Source organism: Cinclus cinclus, chromosome 4 (assembly GCF_963662255.1).
Source record: "Cinclus cinclus chromosome 4, bCinCin1.1, whole genome shotgun sequence".
NCBI lineage: Eukaryota > Metazoa > Chordata > Aves > Passeriformes > Cinclidae > Cinclus > Cinclus cinclus.
The window spans coordinates 52,328,451-52,347,174 of record NC_085049.1 but is presented as its reverse complement, the minus strand read 5'-3'; the positions used below and the strand labels follow the sequence as shown (position 1 = coordinate 52,347,174).

Below are 18,724 nucleotides of genomic sequence, written 5' to 3'. Positions count from 1 at the left end.
AGTAGATCAGTGCTGAAGTCACGTGAACTGAGTTAGATTAAGGTACTGGATTTTTCAGTACATATATATACAAGGTATTTGAAGAGAATTTTCAGTAAAAATCTCCATAATTGAGCAAGAGGCTGTAAATCTTGTATGATTTTCCCCTCACAATAAGAAGTGTATAGCTCCTGTCCCCACTTGCTTTATTCAGTCATTCACTGAAATCCTCTTTGCTGCACCTTTTGCTATGGGTTCCAAGATGCTAGAGAATGAGTGTTTATTTCTTGTTACCTGCTCTGTGAACGATTGAGGACGTAGCAGGCATCAGTCCCACGGCAAAAGCAGAGCACTATGTGGCAGCACGCTGCCATAGGACTGGAGGAAAAAACCCTATTGAAATTACGAATACATGCAACAAGATCCTTACGGTTGTTCCAAACTTCCTCCATTTAATTCAGAGGAAGTGTGGGTGTTGTATTTCTCAAAGGTGTGCTAACAGACTGGACGCTGCGCTACTGCATTCAATCACAAGAACTTAACACCACTGCCTAACTGGTACAAGAAAAGCCCAGGTGACTTCAATGTTTGGTAATCCCAGTTGGTTTTATTTAACTGTTTCAGCTTTCAGGAGATGCAGAATTACTGAAACAATTATTTGTGCCATGGGTTTTCACTACTTAAAATTTCATTAAAAAATCATTATTTTTGCAGGACATAATGAAACTGCAGAGGATAAAACTGAAAAACTAACGACAGAATTAGATGACCTCCGGTCACAGCTGCACGTTTCAGAGCTTGAAAAACAGCAATTAAAGGTGAGCTGAAAGGATTCATCCTTGGTAAGATAATAAGCAAAATCATAGTTAGCTAGAAAGAGTTGTTTAATAGCTAAATTAATATTTAATGACAAAGCCATTTTCTAAACATTTTACAAAGCCTATTTTTTTTTTAGTGAGGGTGCTGTTTATGGGTAGTTTTTTGCTTCTAGCAAGATCCTTCTTCTCTTATCATATAATCCCTCAAAAAAAAAAGGCATAACAAAGTGTTGTGTGGTATTAACAAACTTCTGGTTCTCCTTCCTTCTTTTCAATAGGAAGAGACAAAAGAGCTGAGAAGAGAACTAGAAACCTATAACCCTTCCTTTTTTGAAGAACTGGAGGATCTAAAATATAACTACAAGGAAGAAGTAAAAAAAAATATTATCTTAGAAGAGAGATTGAAGCAGCTTTATGCAGAGTTTGGCATTGAAGATAGCCCAGGTAACATTTCTGTAGATTAGGGTAGTGTTCAGTATCCTCATCATTGATGCAATAAATAAATTCATCTGTGTTTATCTTGGAATTATACAAGTCTGTTAAAGTTATGTTAGTTTGCATGCACTTAAAGAGTGCAGAATTGGCTTATTCAACAGGTAAAGGCCAGTATTTATATACAACAGGCAAAACAGGAGTTTTATCTCTCTCAGCTCCTGTGCAATAATATATTTTAATTTAGAACAGTTAATTTGGGTAATAAGATGTCAGGTGAAATTGAAATCTTGGGCTTCTGTTAAAAGTTAATAAACCTTTAAGCTGTCAGCATACTAAGTATGCTAAGTCCCAGATGAGTAAGAATGTGTGATTTGCTCTTGTTGTCTTGTGCAACCATAATGTTTAACTCTGAACTCGGGGTCAGTATGCTTGATGTATGTTCTTACATCCCTGCTTATTTTTACCTCAATGTTGAAAAATGCAAGAACAAAGAACTGAAAATGAAGCTATAGTATTTCACCCAAACCACTGGTATTTTTGTACATAGTTGATTTTTCATTTTGTTTATTTTATATTGCTGTATTTATACTTTTATAGCAGAGATGAAATAAAGCCAACTCAAATGATCATTCAGTCTCACCTTTATTATTTATACACTTTATCTTACTTAATAGGAAGTTTCCTAATAGAGACCCAGTTGTAAATGGGAATTACTAAGCCAAGTCATGTCTCTCTCCACTTACCAGGCTCTCCAAAATAAAACTAGCATATTTTCTATTACTCTTTTTGTCCCAAAATAGTGCAAGTGCGTGTAGTATATAGATTTATTGGGTTTTTAAATAATAGCATAATGCTGCAGATGTACAGTTAAATTATATTAGGAAGTTTTCCCCCATAAGAAACTGTTACAAGTATAAAAACAAGTCAAATTTTAGGACTAATTCTGGTCCCACCTGAAGTAAGTCTCAAACCTACATATAATAGTATCATAATAATTACATTTGTAGAAGCACAACCTCTGTAACCTTTCCAGTTGATTGCATTCCTTAGTAAAGCTTTTAGGACCAGCCAGTGGAAGAAAACATGCTTCCTACACTTAATACTAACAGTTTCCCATTCCAGGAATAGGTACAAAAGTTAAGGATTTTTCATAAAATAAACATGCTGGAAGCTGGATCTCTGCTCTGGCTGTGAGATCTCCGTTATTAAAATTAGTCAAAATTATACAGTAGTACCTGGGCTGTTGCCCAAGCTAGAAGAGCATTCATGAAGATTTCTGTGATAGACACAAGTAAGAGGAATGCAGGACATAGAATAATTAACTTAAAAAAATAATTTCAAGCATCAAACTTGATATCTTTGAGTCTGTCAAATCTTTGCCCATCCAACACTGAAAATTGGTGAAACAAACTCTTTGGTTCAAAGTCATAGTCATACTTAGTTCTATTAAAAGAAACTACAACAGGCTGAGAATTCAGGTACGTCTCTGCAAGTGGCCAAGGTAAACCAAGATGGTGGCGATGGAGCTAAAAGAAAAGGAAAGAAGATCAGTTCAGCCATTTTGATAAAGTAGAGCAACAATTCCCAGCGTGGGAAGTGTGTGGGTGTTTGTGAATTCTAGGATCCTCTGCATCAGGGCAATTAAAACCATTAATAACTTATCTCTGTAACATGAACAAGTAAGTGCAAAAGGCAAGCTAGAACCAAGGCATCCTCCAGTTCAGAACTAATACAAACCTGTTAATCAATCAAAAATCACATTAATAATACTTGTTCTCTTAGTCAACATTACAAGAACTTATTTTTTAAATACAAGACTTAAGCTTTAAAACTAATGATTTCTATACAGAGCAAGAAAATATGTTCTCAATTACTTTATTAGCATGTTGGGAAAGAAAAAGTTCATTATGTTATGCTGTCATCATATTATTTCAGTGGCTTTACTAATTCTACTATCATTTGTTGGAGAAGATTTAGAAAAAAAGACAAAAAATGAATACAGTACTTCACATTTTATGAATTACTCCAGTGCTTTCCACATGTCCATCCACATAACTTACCTTGATTAAACACCCATCATGGCAGTGCCACACAATTCCTTCAACTTTACCCTCTGTGCAGCTTTCAAACCAAGCCAGTATGTCATTTTGCTTCAAAGCAGGTGGATTCTTTATTTCAAACGCTCCATGTGGGACTAGAAGATGTACAGGGTGCTTCTTGCTTCCTAATCCTGCATTTAAAGAAACATACCTTCACCCTAGTTACTGTGTTTCCTCACTTTTGTTATTGCAGACATTGTCCTGTCTTCAACAGAACAGTTAATTACATTTTTAAACACCAAATGCAGCTGTCTCTCCTCACATTTTAATTTACATTTGCAAAAACCTCCTCCTTTGTATAAAATAAGCATGACACAAATTTATATAGTTGTCTTTTTTTTTTTCCTTGTGGTTACCTCCTCAGTCACCATAAAGCTAAACCCTTCACAAACACTTTAGTTCTGGAAAACCTGGCATATCTTCTCATGAATACTTAAAACTGCACTGTTAACAACTGCATTGCCTTTTCATGTTAACATAAATCTTCATTTAACAACAGAGCTATTAGAATTTTTGTTGCAATTCTTGTACATACCGAGGAAATGCTTATGACCAGGTAAGGACTATTTTTCCTATCCATCCTCATAAGTTATCCTAACAGCAAAGCACAGAAGTTAGAACTCACTTGTGCTCATACATAATTGGTTTCTCATTACAAGGCCTTTAAAGGAAGAAGGCACAACCAAAATTTAGCCTAAATTACATTTCCTTAAAAATATTCCTATTTCGTAATTTAAAAATTGCAACTTTTACAAACTTTATGGGCTGTAAAAAATGGTTGAATAAAGTTCTCTACTTCAGTTCATCAACAGAGCATGTAAAAAAGTGAAAGCTCTAAGAAATAAACTTAAAAAATTTACTAGTTAGTATTTTAATAGTAGGAAAATACTTAACTATTAAAATACTAGTAAAGATTTTTACTAAATTTACAACAGTTTTTCTAGTCAAAATATTTTTTGAAAGACAAAACAATGCATTTTTATAGTAACTGAGGTTTAACAGCCATAACTAGTTCCATGACAACTCAGCTTTCTAAAGTGAGTATTTCTGGGTGAGAGTTCCTTCAGCCAGCCCTTTCTCTCCTTTCTAAGAACGCTGCTACTGGAAAACTCTTTTAAAAATCTTAGAGAGAGAAAATGCACTGATTTCAGTCAAAAATACCACTCAAGAAAAAAAAGTATTTAAGAACAGACCATATAAACTTACCATATGGATTTGCATTGATATTAGTCCCAATAAGCTCCAATGTTTGTTCTAAAATTTCTGATAATGGCACGGGACTGATTTCCAGAAGCCCTGGGTCAGCATGGTGTTTCAATACCAGTGCTATTCCAGCCTCATAATTTACAACAGATGAGTGCCAGCAATACTGCTTACTGTTCTTCTCCACGGGCACCCAACCTGTGAGAAAACACTACATTTTACTAAAGTAAATAGCTGAAGTTATTAAATGCATACTAGAACCTGTTGCATGCATTTAAAAAACCCTACAGTTAACTACATCAGAAAAACTGTTGTATCTCAAAAGAATGCAAATCTGACAATTATGCCTTCAGCCAAAGGTTTGTACAGCAAACTTCAATTATTTCCACGTGTCAAAAGGACAAAGCCTCTGTGGATAGTGAATGAATGACATTCCAATTTTATTTTTTCTGAATATGCTGACTACTGTTTTTAACTCTGGAACTAATTCTAATTCACTTCAGAAAATCACAAACAACATTTCCCAGTTTTACCTGTGGTGCATCATAGGTACCTGGCATATGTCCATTTTCATCAGGCAAAGGATTGCCATTAGAGAACTCTATGTCCTTTGCTGGAATCCAGGTATCTGGAACAGGCTTGAAATCCTCTTCAACATTCCAAACAAATTCTAGACATATAAATGCAACATTTAGTTTTTGGCAAACTGTTGACCAACTTTGCTTCAGTTGTCTTTCAGTGCAATTATCAAAATACCATTGATCTAAACCTTGTTTTACAGACAGTAGTCCCAGTTACTTTGTACAAACACCAACCTCTGTCACACTTAAGTGGTCTACAATTAGGTTCAAGATGCATTTGGCCTTTAAGAACTTTAAAGGTTCAAAAATTAAGATTAAAAAATAGCTACCTATTCCAGTTTAAAGTTCTTCAATGTAAAGGATGATGTAAAAAAATCTGGAGCAGGACAAATTATTATTTCACTAGTTGTTTTTCTAACTGGATAACTGGATAACTTACATTGTCAAAAGGAAGGAAAGAAATCTTCACCAACCTTTGCAATCTTCCAATGAATACAAGAATCGTTTAAACCTTTTTTCACCTTGTTTGGTGGGTTTTCTATCCAATCTGGCCCATAGGTAGGGTTGTCCTAGGAGTTTCCAAAGATAAAACCAGCACTTTAATGAGGTGACTATACCCTGTGGAATACTGAAATCCAAGTAATGAAAGTACATAACAGGCAAGATAGGAATTCCCATTTGCCACTAGAGAAATTTTATAAGCAAAGCCACCCACTATTTAAATTCAAAGTACACTATGTGAATTTCCAAATCTATGTACAGTCTTGCCTAGCATAATATAGTTTCCTTACAACTGTAGGTGAAGGTATAATACCCAGTAAGTCAATGAACCACAGTCTTCTCATTTCCTCCCAACCTTTGTACTTCTATAAAATTGGACACTCTATTATACATGACCCAGTTTGCAAGAACTACTTACTAACAGCAAGTTTAAAAACTGGAATAGTTCCTGGATGTTCATATTCACTTAAATCATACTTCATGTATTTAAGAGAGTAAATGCTAGAACAACTTTAGAAACACCTTCTATGTCTATGGTAGCTATTACTTTGTGGTGAAGATGCTTAGTGACACTTGAATTCACAACAGCTGTAAATAAATCATACAAAAAAGTGAAAACTAAGTAAAACGAGTTCTAGTCATCATGAGAAATCTGCAAATTGATTGTCCTTATTACCTTTATATGTTGTAACATAACAGCAGGTTCCATCCACCTTTTCAGTAGGAACTGCATTGTGTACATCTGCCTCTAATGCCTTTCCAGTTATAGTGTCAGTTGCCAAAACTTTAAATGGCTGAAAAGAAGACAAGTGGCTATGTTACTGCCTTGCTCTCATACAGATTCTTGTTCCTTAAAGTTGGCCTCTATAAATCCAGCTCTATAAGTATTACATATTAGAGAGCTGATTTCTAATAGTTTATTCAAAACTTGATAGTTTGCAAAGCAGTCTAAGACAGAAGAAACACGGCAAACTTGGTCAAGTCTCTCCCTTCCCATTCTTGATTATTATGTAGAGATGACTTTGCTTTCCACTTTAAACAGGGCATATACACTGGAAGAGTTCCAGTCCAACACTACAGAATTTTGAGATCTGCCTTCCTGCATTAGGGTGGCACCAGAAATTCCTCACAATTAGCTTTCCCCAGCTTTCAGTTTGGAGATGAAAGTCAATAGCACTGTGTTAGTGCAATACACAGAGCAGGTGTGCTTTTGCAAGGTGGCAAAAGCATCCTGGTAAGAAACGCTTAGTATCAAGTGATGTAGAAACTCTTTGGTGCTTCAAAAGAGCTAAGAAATACATGATCTGTGGATCTTAAACAGCCACCTAGTACAACTTCTAGGACTTCTGTACAGCTTCTCTAACAGCTTCACTGCAAACATGCAGTCAGTTGTGTTTGGATTCAAATCCTCTTCTCTATAATCATCACACCTCCCTCTTCTCTCCCCAGTCAACTTTGTCTTTTAATCTGGACTTTTTCTGCTAGCAAAACACAAAGCAAGTCCTTGTCCTGCAGAAGTCTTGAAACAGAATGTGGAATTCATAAAATGAGAACCTGTGCTACATGACATAACTGCTTCACATTATAGTTATATAACTATAACCCATAACAAACAGCATATATGAAGGTGACATTAAAATTTTCAGGGTAGTGAGAAAACATTCCCATTGGTTTTACCACCACTACCAACCCCTTTCTTCCCTACCAGTCATTAACCATGTTTTATCCCTGAATGAACTTCAAAAAACCAAAACAAAAACTCAATCAAAGCAGCAACAAAAAAAAAGAAAAAGAAAATAAAAACCAACCAAACAAAAATAGCATGTGCCAGTTCCAGAACTAATACCCTGTTAGGTTTTTCTCTGTGTAGAATCACCAGTGTAGAGAGGTAACCTTACATTACCATAAGTGAGATGGTTTAACTCTGAGTTGAACAATTATGTTACAGCCGTTTTGGCAACCGTTTCAGCTCTTTCATCCAGAAACCTATCAGCAATGGGAGAAGGTCACCCAGAGCTGTGTTCAAGTTCACCACACAGCTGTTACTAAAATCAGGGAACACAAGCTGGAGGTCTGCAGCTAGACAGGTGAGTGCTGCCCCAATCTGTCCGCATCTCACAGTCTCATTTTTCTTCTGTCATAAGCCTAACATTCCAAAAAGAATACAACAACCAAGGGAAAAAACAACAAAACAAAAATAAACATACTAAAAAAAAAATGCTTACAAGCTCATTTTTCTTCCTGCGAGACTCACAGGTGGGAATGGCAGGATGGTTTCATAAACTCCCTGTGCTGTCATGCTGGAGTGGCCTTCACTTAGAAAAAGCAAACACAGCATCAGGGCGAACACCTGTATGCACTTGCCTGGAAAAGCGTGGGGCTGAGCTGACACGGCACTTAGACAGCCCTTCTCCCCTGCATTTCAGTGGGAAAACTCTATGCAATCCTCTCCCGTGGGGATCCCTTAAATCCCCAGCCGACCTTCTCGCCACTCGGCTGTGGCCGGGGGCTCTGACACGGTGCCCGCTGTTACAAGCCTCGGCCCAGTGATTTCTTCTGGGCTCGGTACGGGCCTCAGCCCCACCTGCCTGCCCCCCGTCCTCCCGTCCCGGTACCGCCCCAGCCACCTGTCGCTCCCGCTTGGCCGAGGGCTCGTCCTTCACCTCGGTGACGAACAGACACGGCACCTTGCGCTGCACCGCGCCCCTCCGCCTCATGGCCCCGGCCGCCCGCGCCCGCGCCGCGCCTGCGCCAGCCCGCCCGCGCTGCACCACGGAAAATGGAGTCCGCCGCGGCCTCTGCTGCGGCTGCTGCTGCGGCTGCGCGGGGAGGGGCCGCCTCCGACACCAGGTTCCGCTGGCCCGGCCCGGCCCGGCCCGAGCGGGGGCAGTTCTGCTTTCCCCAGCGCCGGCTCCTGCGAGAGTAGACTCCTATAGACGCCTGGGTCTATAGGTCCTGCCAGAAAGCTGCTCCAGCACGGCCGCCTCATGGGGTCACAGCCTCCTTTGGCTGCACCCACCTGCCTTGGCTGGGGCCCCCACTGTCTGCAGGGCCATCTCTGCTGCACCGTGGGTCATCATGGGCTGCAGGGGCACAGCTGCCTCGCCATAACCTTCATCACGGGCTGCAGGGGAATCTCTGCCCTGGTGTCCGCACACCTTCTCCCCCTTCTTCTTCCCTGACCTTGGTGTCCGAGGTTTCTTTCTCACACACATATTTTCACTCCTCCCTCTGACTGTTGTTGCCCAGCAGGCTGTGGTATCTGTGGTATCAAAGATTTACGACCACAGTTGCATCAGCAAGAGGTTGGGTATTCTTTAAGCTTCACTAAATTGGTTTATTCCATTTGATATTAAAAAAGCACCAGAATGGACGACTCTTTGTAACAATCTGATATTCTATATTTTACTGGATGCAGTAGAGAGAAAGGAAGATGTTCATCCTGGACAGGTCATGTAGCAGCATGATGCTGATGTCCCAAGCTGGAGGAGCAGTTGGCAACTGTTAAAATGTAACATTCCATCCTGGCTAACAACTGCTCTCAGTTCAGTTCAACAGTTCAACCACATGGAGAAGGTACCACATGCTTCATTCAACTATTTCTTGTTTTAGCTACACTATCCACTGACTTTTATTTCGTCTGAAGGTGTGGCATTTGGAAGAAAACTGCTTTCGAGATAAGATGATTTGCCTGACTGCTGATAGTTTTAATTCAAAGAAGTACTTACATTCTAGCTGGTAAAATCCAGGGATGGGTTTAGGGATCTTGGTTATTCCATCCATTTTAAGAGTCAGGGAGTTAGGTGTTAATGCCTGGGAGATGGGCTTTGTGTCTCAGGGGGTGGCCCAATTGTACTGACTACAATCCAAACGTTTTTGGAGATGCTGCTCTTAGACATAGCTGTTAATGTCTGGACTGGGAGAAACCTACTTCCAAATATTCCAATATTTGCAAGTATGGCCTTGTTTTCATTTAAAAAATTACTCAGAAACTCATTCAGAAATAACCCCCAACCTGGCATTTACAGTTCTCAGGTAGGATGCCAGTCACATGCAGGATATGAACCTGAGTTTACATATTCAGTGTAAAGCTTGTGAGCACTTGCCTCTTGGGAATTACAAGATTATTATATGTTTGAGAAAGATACCTCAGGTTATAAGGATAAGTGAGTTTCATCATCAGAAATTATGCTAAAAACTGTGAAATCTGACAAGACAGATGTGGAACAGTAATTTTATGTATGACTAACAGAAGTGACTCATGTTTTTAAAATACTTACTATCTCTGTAATATTGTGCAGACTTTTTAGCTAGAGCCACATTGATCAATAGAGGGACAGCAGCAGTATATGTATGAGTAAAAAAAACAATAATTAAACAAATCCATGTAGACAGTCTATTATTCCCATTAGGTTTTTGTTTGTCATCTTTAAAAACAGCTGAAGCTGATGCTCACACTGTCGTGTGAGCAGTGTAATAGTAGCAGTGCCAACATGAAGTCCCACATTTTTTTCAGTTTTTGTTGGGAATCTTTCTGGGTTTTGTTTCTTGCCCCATCTTTTCCCATAGATTTTTGTCCTTTAATAGTCAGGCAGTACTAGTGCAATATTTGCACTTGTACAGCACATTTCATTGGAGATTAACCTGATTTTTCCACTGTACAAAAAAGTAAACTTAGTCACATGTCATTTAAATTACTTAAGAGACTTTTTTTCTTCCCAGCAGCTCATGAAAAGTCTGCAGTAAACCAATTAGACTGTCTTACCCCTATTCTATCCCAGAAACAATTTTACATCACCAAACACAATTGACCTAACTCAATCACTTTAGAGCTATCTAGACCTTATGATAAAAGTAATAAAAAGATAATTTGAAATGCTGTAAACTATAAGAATGTGGTCCCATAAAATCTTGGTCTATGTGTTTATAGTAGTGTGAACTGTCATATATTCAATCCTTTGTTCACACAGCATGTACTAATCCATTTATTCCATTTTGATTGTTATATTTACAACGCCTGAAAACTCTTTTCTCCTGCAGCAAAGCTACAGCAAGTTCTCCTGTTTCTGGGAGACGGAGCCCGTAGGCTGTAGGAGGATAAGCTGTGACTTCTTTCACAGAAAGCCCCGTAATATAAATGGACTTTATTTGCCACCTAGTAACAGTGAGTAAAAATATTTTCTCAACAATTTGTTCATTAGAGTAATGAAATAGGAAAAAAATGTCCCTCCTTATGTAATATATAGTAAAGTCAAGAAATGCACCATGGTGAATCAATCAGGTATGATCTGATATCCCAGGAAGTTTAAGGGAAAGAAAGGAATAAGATTGCCACGTGAATAATTTTAGCTGTAGTATTATGAATCTTCATACCCATTAGGGATATAAAAGATGAAGTCACATTTAGGTTGCTGAGACCCATGGAATAAAAATGTTGCTTAACTTGAATTTCTGATAGATTAAATCTCTCTAGTAGTTCAGATGGTTAGTATGGAGGTAATAATTTAAGAGAAATAAAAGTAGTGTGTGGTGGGAGGAGGAGGTTGGTAGGGACACATATCTGTTGATAGAGCACAACATGTATGGAAGAGATGCCCCCTGTAGACATAACATCAGATTATGGAGCTGTTTGTGCAGACGTATTTTCAGTTTGTTGTTTTGAATAAAAATATCAGGCTTGAACATTGGTTACGTGTAATAGTAATAGAGTAATATTGTGTGATGCAGCACTCTTATTTGTGGAAGACTCCACCATTACAAGCTCGTTTTTTTCCCCTCATCCATTTCTAAGGGGAGCTCTTAACTACCAGAAATCCTGGTAGACAGCTGGAGCCTGGAAACAAGATAAGACCCAGGGCAAAGAACAGACAGATGCTGGAAGCAGGAGTGAGGAGAGCAAGTCACCATGAAACCCGGTGCTCCTGAAATTGCCCCAGGAAAATGTAGCCTGTCACATCAGGGCATGTGGAGCACTTGCACAGCACAGGCATGTTTTTGGCTGTTCTGCAAGCCAGAGACTGTACCTAAAGGCAGTGTGGGCAAGCATGTCCTGTGTAAGAGTCACGTCCGACAATCACAGCTAGAAAACAGACCAAATCCTTTTACTTTCTACTGAAATATATACACGTTCAAAGCCTGTGTGTGCCACAATACCACAATAGCATTTCAAATACTAAACCTGCTTTTTATTTTATTTATTTTATTTATTTTATTTTATTTTATTTTATTTTGGTTTATTTAATTTTGTTTTGTTTTGTGTAATTTTTGTTTATTCTTATACTTAAAAATCTTGTTCAACTAATTTATGTTTGATTTGGCTTATTCTACCTGGAGCTAAAAATAGCCTGTTCTGAACAGTGAAAAAATGCTCCATCAAGTTAGTGTTGTATCTTACACATCTCTTACATGAGATGCAACTAATCTGAATTGCAGTCATGTTATAAGAAAAGGTTTAACATGATATAGATGCTGCTCATAGTCAAGCAAGAGATACATAAGAATAAAAACAACTGGAATAATAGAAAAACGCCCACACTTACTTTCAGACTGGAAAATAGATCAAACTTCAATATTTTTAATATAATGCACAGAATACTATGGTTGCAAATCAGTCAGATTTAAAAAATACCCATAGACTTGTAAATTTTCATCATTTTTCTTTTTAGCCCATTGTATTTCCTGGCTCTTGGAATGTGTTATCCCAGTACTAAAGCCATTTTGCTGAAAATATAATGTGTGGAGATAAATTCCTTAGGAAAATAATATATTTTCTGATTTTTTTCTGATTAAATGTTAATTATTTTCATGAACTTCACATTCCCTCACAAAATCTACATTTTCTACCTAGTAATGAGATTTGAGATTTAGTTTGATATGAAAAAAGTCTTCAAATTTAAAATGAGCAATCCTATGCTTAGCATTGCTAAGTTCTTCAAAATGGATGCTGTAGAGATTGATACAGCATGTTTTCAAGTTTTTAAAATAGCTCAGTGATGAAAATGTTCCTCTTTTCAAAAGTCTGTATTCAGCAGTGCCCGTGTCTGTTCAGAGGAGCTGGTGCCTGTGTTTTTCATACTTTCTGGAGTTGGAAGGTGCTCTCCACAACCTCTCCACAAGATAATGCCCAATCCTGATAATGTTTTCAGAAATATGCCAGCTGGTGTCAACCTGGATGTGATACTTTAGTTTCCTTCTAAAAAGGAAATCTAATGTTCTTGTCCGCAGATGCCCTATTGAAACAGGATGTCCAAGGAGGTATTCTGCATCCAGCCCATCGTCAGGACTCACTCAGAAATCAAGAGAATGTTTTAGTACCAATTCACCCTCCTCTGATTATAAACCTCAGTGATGAAGAGGATGATGAAGAGGATGATGAAGAGGATGATGAGGAAGACAACTGTAAGCAGTTTTTTTCTTTTATAAGCAATTTGAATGGGTTTTGTCAGCTCTTGCAATGTACTTCAAAACTGATTTTTTTATAATTACCATTACATTTTTAGGAAAGAATTGTTGAAAAGTTTTTTGAAATAGTTTTCAGCTAATCTTTAAATTGTTGAAACTGATAGTCACCAGATGTGAGCAAGGCAGTATTTTCTAACTCCTGTGATCCAATTCAAATGGCCATCAAAAACTCTTCAAAATTTTGGGATGAAATTACAAGCTTATGAGTACTTCGTTTCTGGGAAACAAATTTTTGAAGAAGAGCTGTATGCACTCGTCAGTGAAGGTGAAGTCACAAGTTTTTTTACAAAAGATAGTTGTGTGACTTCACCTTAAGTAATTTTTTCAGCTGATTTACCAAACTCTGTAGGCAGTCTTACTTTTTAGACAAATTTATTCTTAAATCTAGCAAAGAGAATTGATGCAAAACTCTTCACTAGTTAAACTAAATCTTTTTATAGATATATTTACATATATATGTATATATCCATATATGTTAGTATAGTTAAACCATTGACTGTATCTCACTTATCTCTAAGAGATTCATAGGGATGGAGCAAATGACACATTCCTGGAGAGTAAAAAGTGAGAGAATGACCTCCTTTCATGCATGCCTTCAGCAAATTACTGTGCTGCCCCAACCCACTTTACACTTTTCCACTTCCCATCAGGTTGGCTAGTAGAGCAGCCTGTTAGTGTTTCCTGACTTGGTTTCAGCCTGAGTATGCCACTTAAACAATATAGAAAGTAGGACTTTGCTAATCTTCATAGCCTTAAGTGAGAGAGATCTGGAGCACTCACTTCACCAGCTCTGCCGACAGGCCGTACAGGATAGTGCAGGGCAGAGGTTTTGTGACAAGCACTCTCTGGTGACATGTTGAATCTGATTTCCTTGTGGGTATAAATGAAAGATTATTTTGAAAATGATTGTTGGAGATATTTTTGAATCCTTTTGAATTGACAAATATTTGCTTATTAAAATGTGTTTTAACTGCAATCCCCATTGCACTTGAAAACACCTAATATAAAGTAATCATTTTTCAGTCCAGAAGCATAAGCTGCAGTCAAGACCAAAAATAACCAATGACAAAAATTAAAGTCAGTATCATATTATATTATTAAGAATTATTGAAGGTCTTTGTGTAGTTATCTTGTAATCTTTTGCAAATATTTCCTGCAGATGTTTCTAACTGGATGCCTAAGACTGTTACAGATATTGAAGAGGAAAGAGCGATAAGGGATATATGCTATAAATCTGGTAAATATGAAATTAATAATTCTTTCCTTAAAAACAATGCTTCCAATACAGTAAACTTTGGGGATTTTTTTTTTCCCTATTGGGATGTGTAGGAGAGTATTATGGGATTCAGAACCCTTACAAACACCAATCGACAAAAACTGTGTCTTCACCGTGGCAAGATGAGTTATTACCCTTGGAAACTACTGAACAAAACTTGCAGAAAGGCAAGTATTTTGATTTCTTTAGACTGTATTTGCCCCTTCTAAAATTGCTGTAACTGAGAGAAACTACTACATAGTTCACACTTCCTTCTCACTTCTTAAATTTAGTGAAAATAAAATATTACAAAAAACATATTTGCACTTGTCAGCAAATTCCAAAAATACTTTATTCTTTTCTGCCATATATATAGTCATACTCGTGCTGATGACCTGCATCAATTGTGGATGGAAAAGGTAGAAATGGGCTGTTAACCCCGTCTGTACTTTCCTGACATACACAACATAGGTATTTAGTATAATTTCATGATAAAGATGTATGTAGTCTAACCATCCTAAGTTTAGGAATGTAGTTTAAATTTCTCATCTAGGCTCTCTTGGTGTAAATGGAGAGGCACAGGAACGCCAGTGAATCTCCTTTTTATTGAATCACCAGGCAGTGCCAAAGGGTGAGATGAGCTGCTTTTCCAGAGGTGCTCCATGATCTCTGCTGGCTATATGGGGTGTCTTGATATCAAAATGTAGTGTTAAATCAAACTTTTCCATAAATAAATTTAAATATCTCCTTGAATTGTCTTGTTTAAAGAGAAGAACAGAAGGGTTACATTTTGTTTTGAATTCTCAACTATCCAACATAATTAAGGTCAAAGGAATGCAAATTTATAAACATTTACCCCAGTTCATATGGTTTTTCGTTTATTATTCCCTTATAATTTCTACATTTGAAATGTTTGTTATTAAAATAGTTTTGATAAATTATTTCTAAGAAATACATAGATATATTTAGTGTATAGATGAGAGACTCAGTGATAAATGTGTGAACACGCCTTTTAAGAATTGTCTTTATTTATTGTTAGATACATTAAGAGAAAAAGATAGATATGTTTCCCCAAAACAGTTTTTCAGTTGAGTTCTCTGAGGCTTCAGGTACTATGATGACATGCATCCTGAAAAAGCCATAAATGGAATTAGATAGGGTTAATAAATATAATTCATGGGTAGTGAGAGCTCATGAATAAGCAGGTAATTTATAGCTGGGTCTTTACTTTGGAGCCATAGTCTTCTTTAGTCTATGAATTATGATATTTTCTTACAGAGCATGAAAGATAGATATCAGCTACACTAGACAGGATTCTAATAATAAAAATGAAAGAAGGTTATGAAATGAGATGTTAAGAGAAATTGCACTAAAATAATCAATGGCTCATAGGGGTGGGAGGAAGAGAATGTCAGTGCCATTATCTGTGCTTACACACAACTAAACATTCTTTCTGTTGCCTTTCCAGGTGATGGTAACACAATTCCTACAAGATTTAATAATACAAGAAAAGAAAAAGAGAATTCAGACAGGAGAGTATCAATAGAGAGTATTCCCAGAACAGATCATAAACGCTTTGACAATGGAGGTACACTGTATCATGAAATTCTCATTGTTGAACGTCATGTGGTAAATAAAATAACTAAATATGCATACATTAAACTTGCCCATTTTGCATTTGAGTTGTTACATGTTCTTTATGTTCTAGACACTCCTTCTCATGCTGAATCATTAATTATAACAATAAAACACATTGCTTATGAGTATATATTATGTTTATTTTAAGATTGCACTGGAAAAAATTGTTTATGCAGATTACAGTTTATTTTGGGTAAGAAAGGGTTCTGTGGAGTTATGAAAAAGCGAATATAGAGATGCTGACAAGCTGGTTATAGCCTGGTGCTTGTAATGCCAAGGATGTAGATTTGATCCCTGTATGGGCCATTTGTTTAAGAGCGGGACTTGATGATCCTTGTGAGTTCCTTCCAACTCAGAATATTCTGTGACTGTGATTCTGTGACTGAAGTCAAAATGCTTTCAAAAACTGTTACTTTTGTAAGACTATCCATAGTTAAGATGAATAAGCTTTGTGTTTTTCAGTTATCCAACAGAAAAATAACAAAGCTGCAATCCCTGCAACTTTAACAGGATCTGATCCCACTGCATAAACTTGGTTGACCTTAAAGAAGACACAGTGTTTTGACCAACTGAGTTCAGAATTGAATCATGCCATTAAATTTGAAGAATGCCCCATTGTCCTTGAATTTGCTTAATACTTAGTGGTATTCAATCCATTTTTTTCATAAATGCTTTTTAATAATAAAAATAGTAATAATTGTAGTATTCTTTTTTCCGTCTTAGTTTGGCAATGCAAAATAGTGCAATACCATGCTAGGGCTGCTTGTTTTAGCTTGGAGCAAACTGGTATGCGTCTTCTAGCTCCAGAACTATTGCACAATAGAAATGTATCTCACATTCTGCATCTTTTCCTGTGACCTTTATGTACAAAAGTATCTTCCTTTTTAGATATTCTTTATGTCTGTAGAAAAAGTTACCACTGAGCAACAATTCAATAGTTGTTGAATTAATTAATCGCTCTGTTAACAATTATATTTATTTAAAGCTTTTAAGAGACTATCTAACAGCTCTGTTTAGCAGACTGTTTTCTCTAATTTTTGTGGGCCTTATCCAAATCAGCTATTTGGCTTCTACTCACTTCTGCTAAAAACATGCCATTTAAGAAGCAGACTCTGCTTTTTTCATGTTTCTCAGGGTGCTCTCGAGTACAGATAACTTTGTGACACTCCTTTCCTACAGGAGGTGGTGGTTCTGTCATGCAGAGGAGCACATTTGTTGATGGGAACAGATTTGAGACACTGCCTCGGGAAAAAGGACCAATTACATCAAAGTATTCCAATGTGAAAGGTACTTCATTACTATATATTTGCAGATTTTTAGATTAGATGGCTTTTTTCCTCTGCAGGTGTGGTGAACATTATATATTTTGTGTAAAGCCAATCTGAAGTGAAATTGGCATGAACAGTGTGATTTCTTTCACTGCAGGATGACAGCAGTTGTTGTATGTTATGGTTTAATTCTGCTTCTTTCTGCCAGTTTGCATCCTCTGATAGATTCAATTATGAGTCCCCGAGTTACTAAGGTCTTTGATGCTCACATTAGATCATGGGGAGTGCTGTGCACTTTCCACTTCAGACAAGTAAAACAGATTTGATTGTAGATAGTATCTCACAGAACACAGGACTTAGTATAACTAGTAAAATGTAGTTAAGGAAAGAGCATAACACTTGTGATAAAGTGTGTTTATCAAAAACTAGTCACATACAGCAAACTAAAATACCTACACCAAAATACCTTAATAAGTTTAATCCTTTCCACGGGAGAGTTCCAGAATATATTTGTCAATGTAGAATATGTTCTTGTGAGTAGATTGTTATTCAGTTATTTCTTTGCAGTTTTAGAATAAAAGGGAAAAAAAGGACAGATTTTTGTCTTTAAACTACCCCATAAACTGAAGTACAAGTAGAGCATTTCTGCTGCATTTTGGCCTGAAAGGCCTGAGAGGAACCAAAAGTGCTCATTTACATTAGCAGGAGAAAAAGGAAGAACAAAGCCCCATCTTCCCAAAGAGTAGCAGAGCCAGGAGAAGAGCACTGTGGTTACTTCACAATGCAACTTTCCTTGTGAAGTTCTGTTTGGAGTTTGAAATGGGCTTAGTTATGCAACCAACGCTGTTGCAAATTTATCTCCATCATTTGTAGTATTTTATTGTGTTCATGCTCAGCACATATCCTGGGTGTATCCAGATGCTACAGGCAGAAGTCATTCACAGTTCAGCCAAGCATCCTTTGAAGTGCTTGGACTGGTCTCTATGGGCTCAGCCATGGGTGTTTCAGAGGTCCCCAGCTATACAGTGTAGAGAAAAGTTCTGAATTTTGCATTTAGAGTTATTTTTGAATTGGCCTTCAAGATTTCTTCTACTAGAAGAAATATAGACACTTTTGCTTTCCTTCTGGGGAATGACACTTTTTAAATAATTTACATGTGAAACCATGTTCCACCTAAAGGGAGCTATTTATGAAGTAGGAGATTTTGTTTTCAAAACACCACAGTATTTTTGGCTATGAAGATTTTTGTGCTTTCTAAAAAAATGAGTACGTGTTATTTTAATCCCTCAGAAACAAACCACACTGAACTGATGAAGAGCCACCACTGTAAGGAAGTAAAGGAAAATAAAAGGATTTCTGAGGAGCGAAGAAATTCAGCTAATGCAGTAACTGGAAAGGGTATTTTGAAAAAATTATCAGCTTATTCAATTCTGTTTACTAAACTGTGAGATGATTTATCACTACCAAGTAAATTTCTGTTCTTAGT

General features: G+C 37.1%; 2 protein-coding genes across 11 annotated transcripts in view; one reads left to right on the top strand and one right to left on the bottom strand.

The window, feature by feature from the left end:
* CEP290 (centrosomal protein 290) overlaps positions 1-10,744 on the top strand; it is a 57,498-nt gene extending 46,754 nt beyond the window's left edge. For 5 of the 10 annotated variants that reach the window (XM_062492060.1, XM_062492056.1, XM_062492057.1 and 2 more), the window contains 3 exons: positions 694-797; positions 1,076-1,241; positions 10,657-10,744. In XM_062492060.1, the coding sequence (XP_062348044.1) occupies positions 694-797; positions 1,076-1,241; positions 10,657-10,709 (323 nt within the window). In that variant the 3' untranslated portion in view covers positions 10,710-10,744. Of the gene's footprint in view, positions 1-693; positions 798-1,075; positions 1,862-10,656 lie in introns of those variants that run through there. The other 5 variants (XM_062492059.1, XM_062492058.1, XM_062492063.1 and 2 more) reach the window with 2 other exon arrangements.
* Positions 1,863-8,333, bottom strand: RLIG1 (RNA 5'-phosphate and 3'-OH ligase 1). Its single transcript, XM_062492067.1, has 7 exons — positions 8,244-8,333; positions 6,293-6,410; positions 5,589-5,684; positions 5,088-5,204; positions 4,538-4,732; positions 3,293-3,462; positions 1,863-2,758 (listed from the first exon to the last, which is right to left on the bottom strand). The coding sequence occupies exons 1-7, from the start codon at positions 8,331-8,333 to the stop codon at positions 2,570-2,572; spliced, it is 975 nt and encodes a 324-aa protein (XP_062348051.1). The 3' UTR covers positions 1,863-2,569.
* Positions 10,745-18,724: the final 7,980 nt, after the last annotated feature.

What these genes read in the sequence shown, in the direction of transcription:
- RLIG1 (XM_062492067.1), bottom strand. Translation starts at nt 8,333, where the DNA reads ATGAGGCGGAGGGGCGCGGTGCAGCGCAAGGTGCCGTGTCTGTTCGTC. An exon ending in TTATGTTACAACATATAAAG is followed by an intron (nt 5,685 to 6,292) that starts GTAATAAGGACA and finishes GGAAACTCCTAG; the next exon opens with GACAACCCTACCTATGGGCC. An exon ending in TATCAATGCAAATCCATATG is followed by an intron (nt 3,463 to 4,537) that starts GTAAGTTTATAT and finishes CTTTAAATGCAG; the next exon opens with GATTAGGAAGCAAGAAGCAC.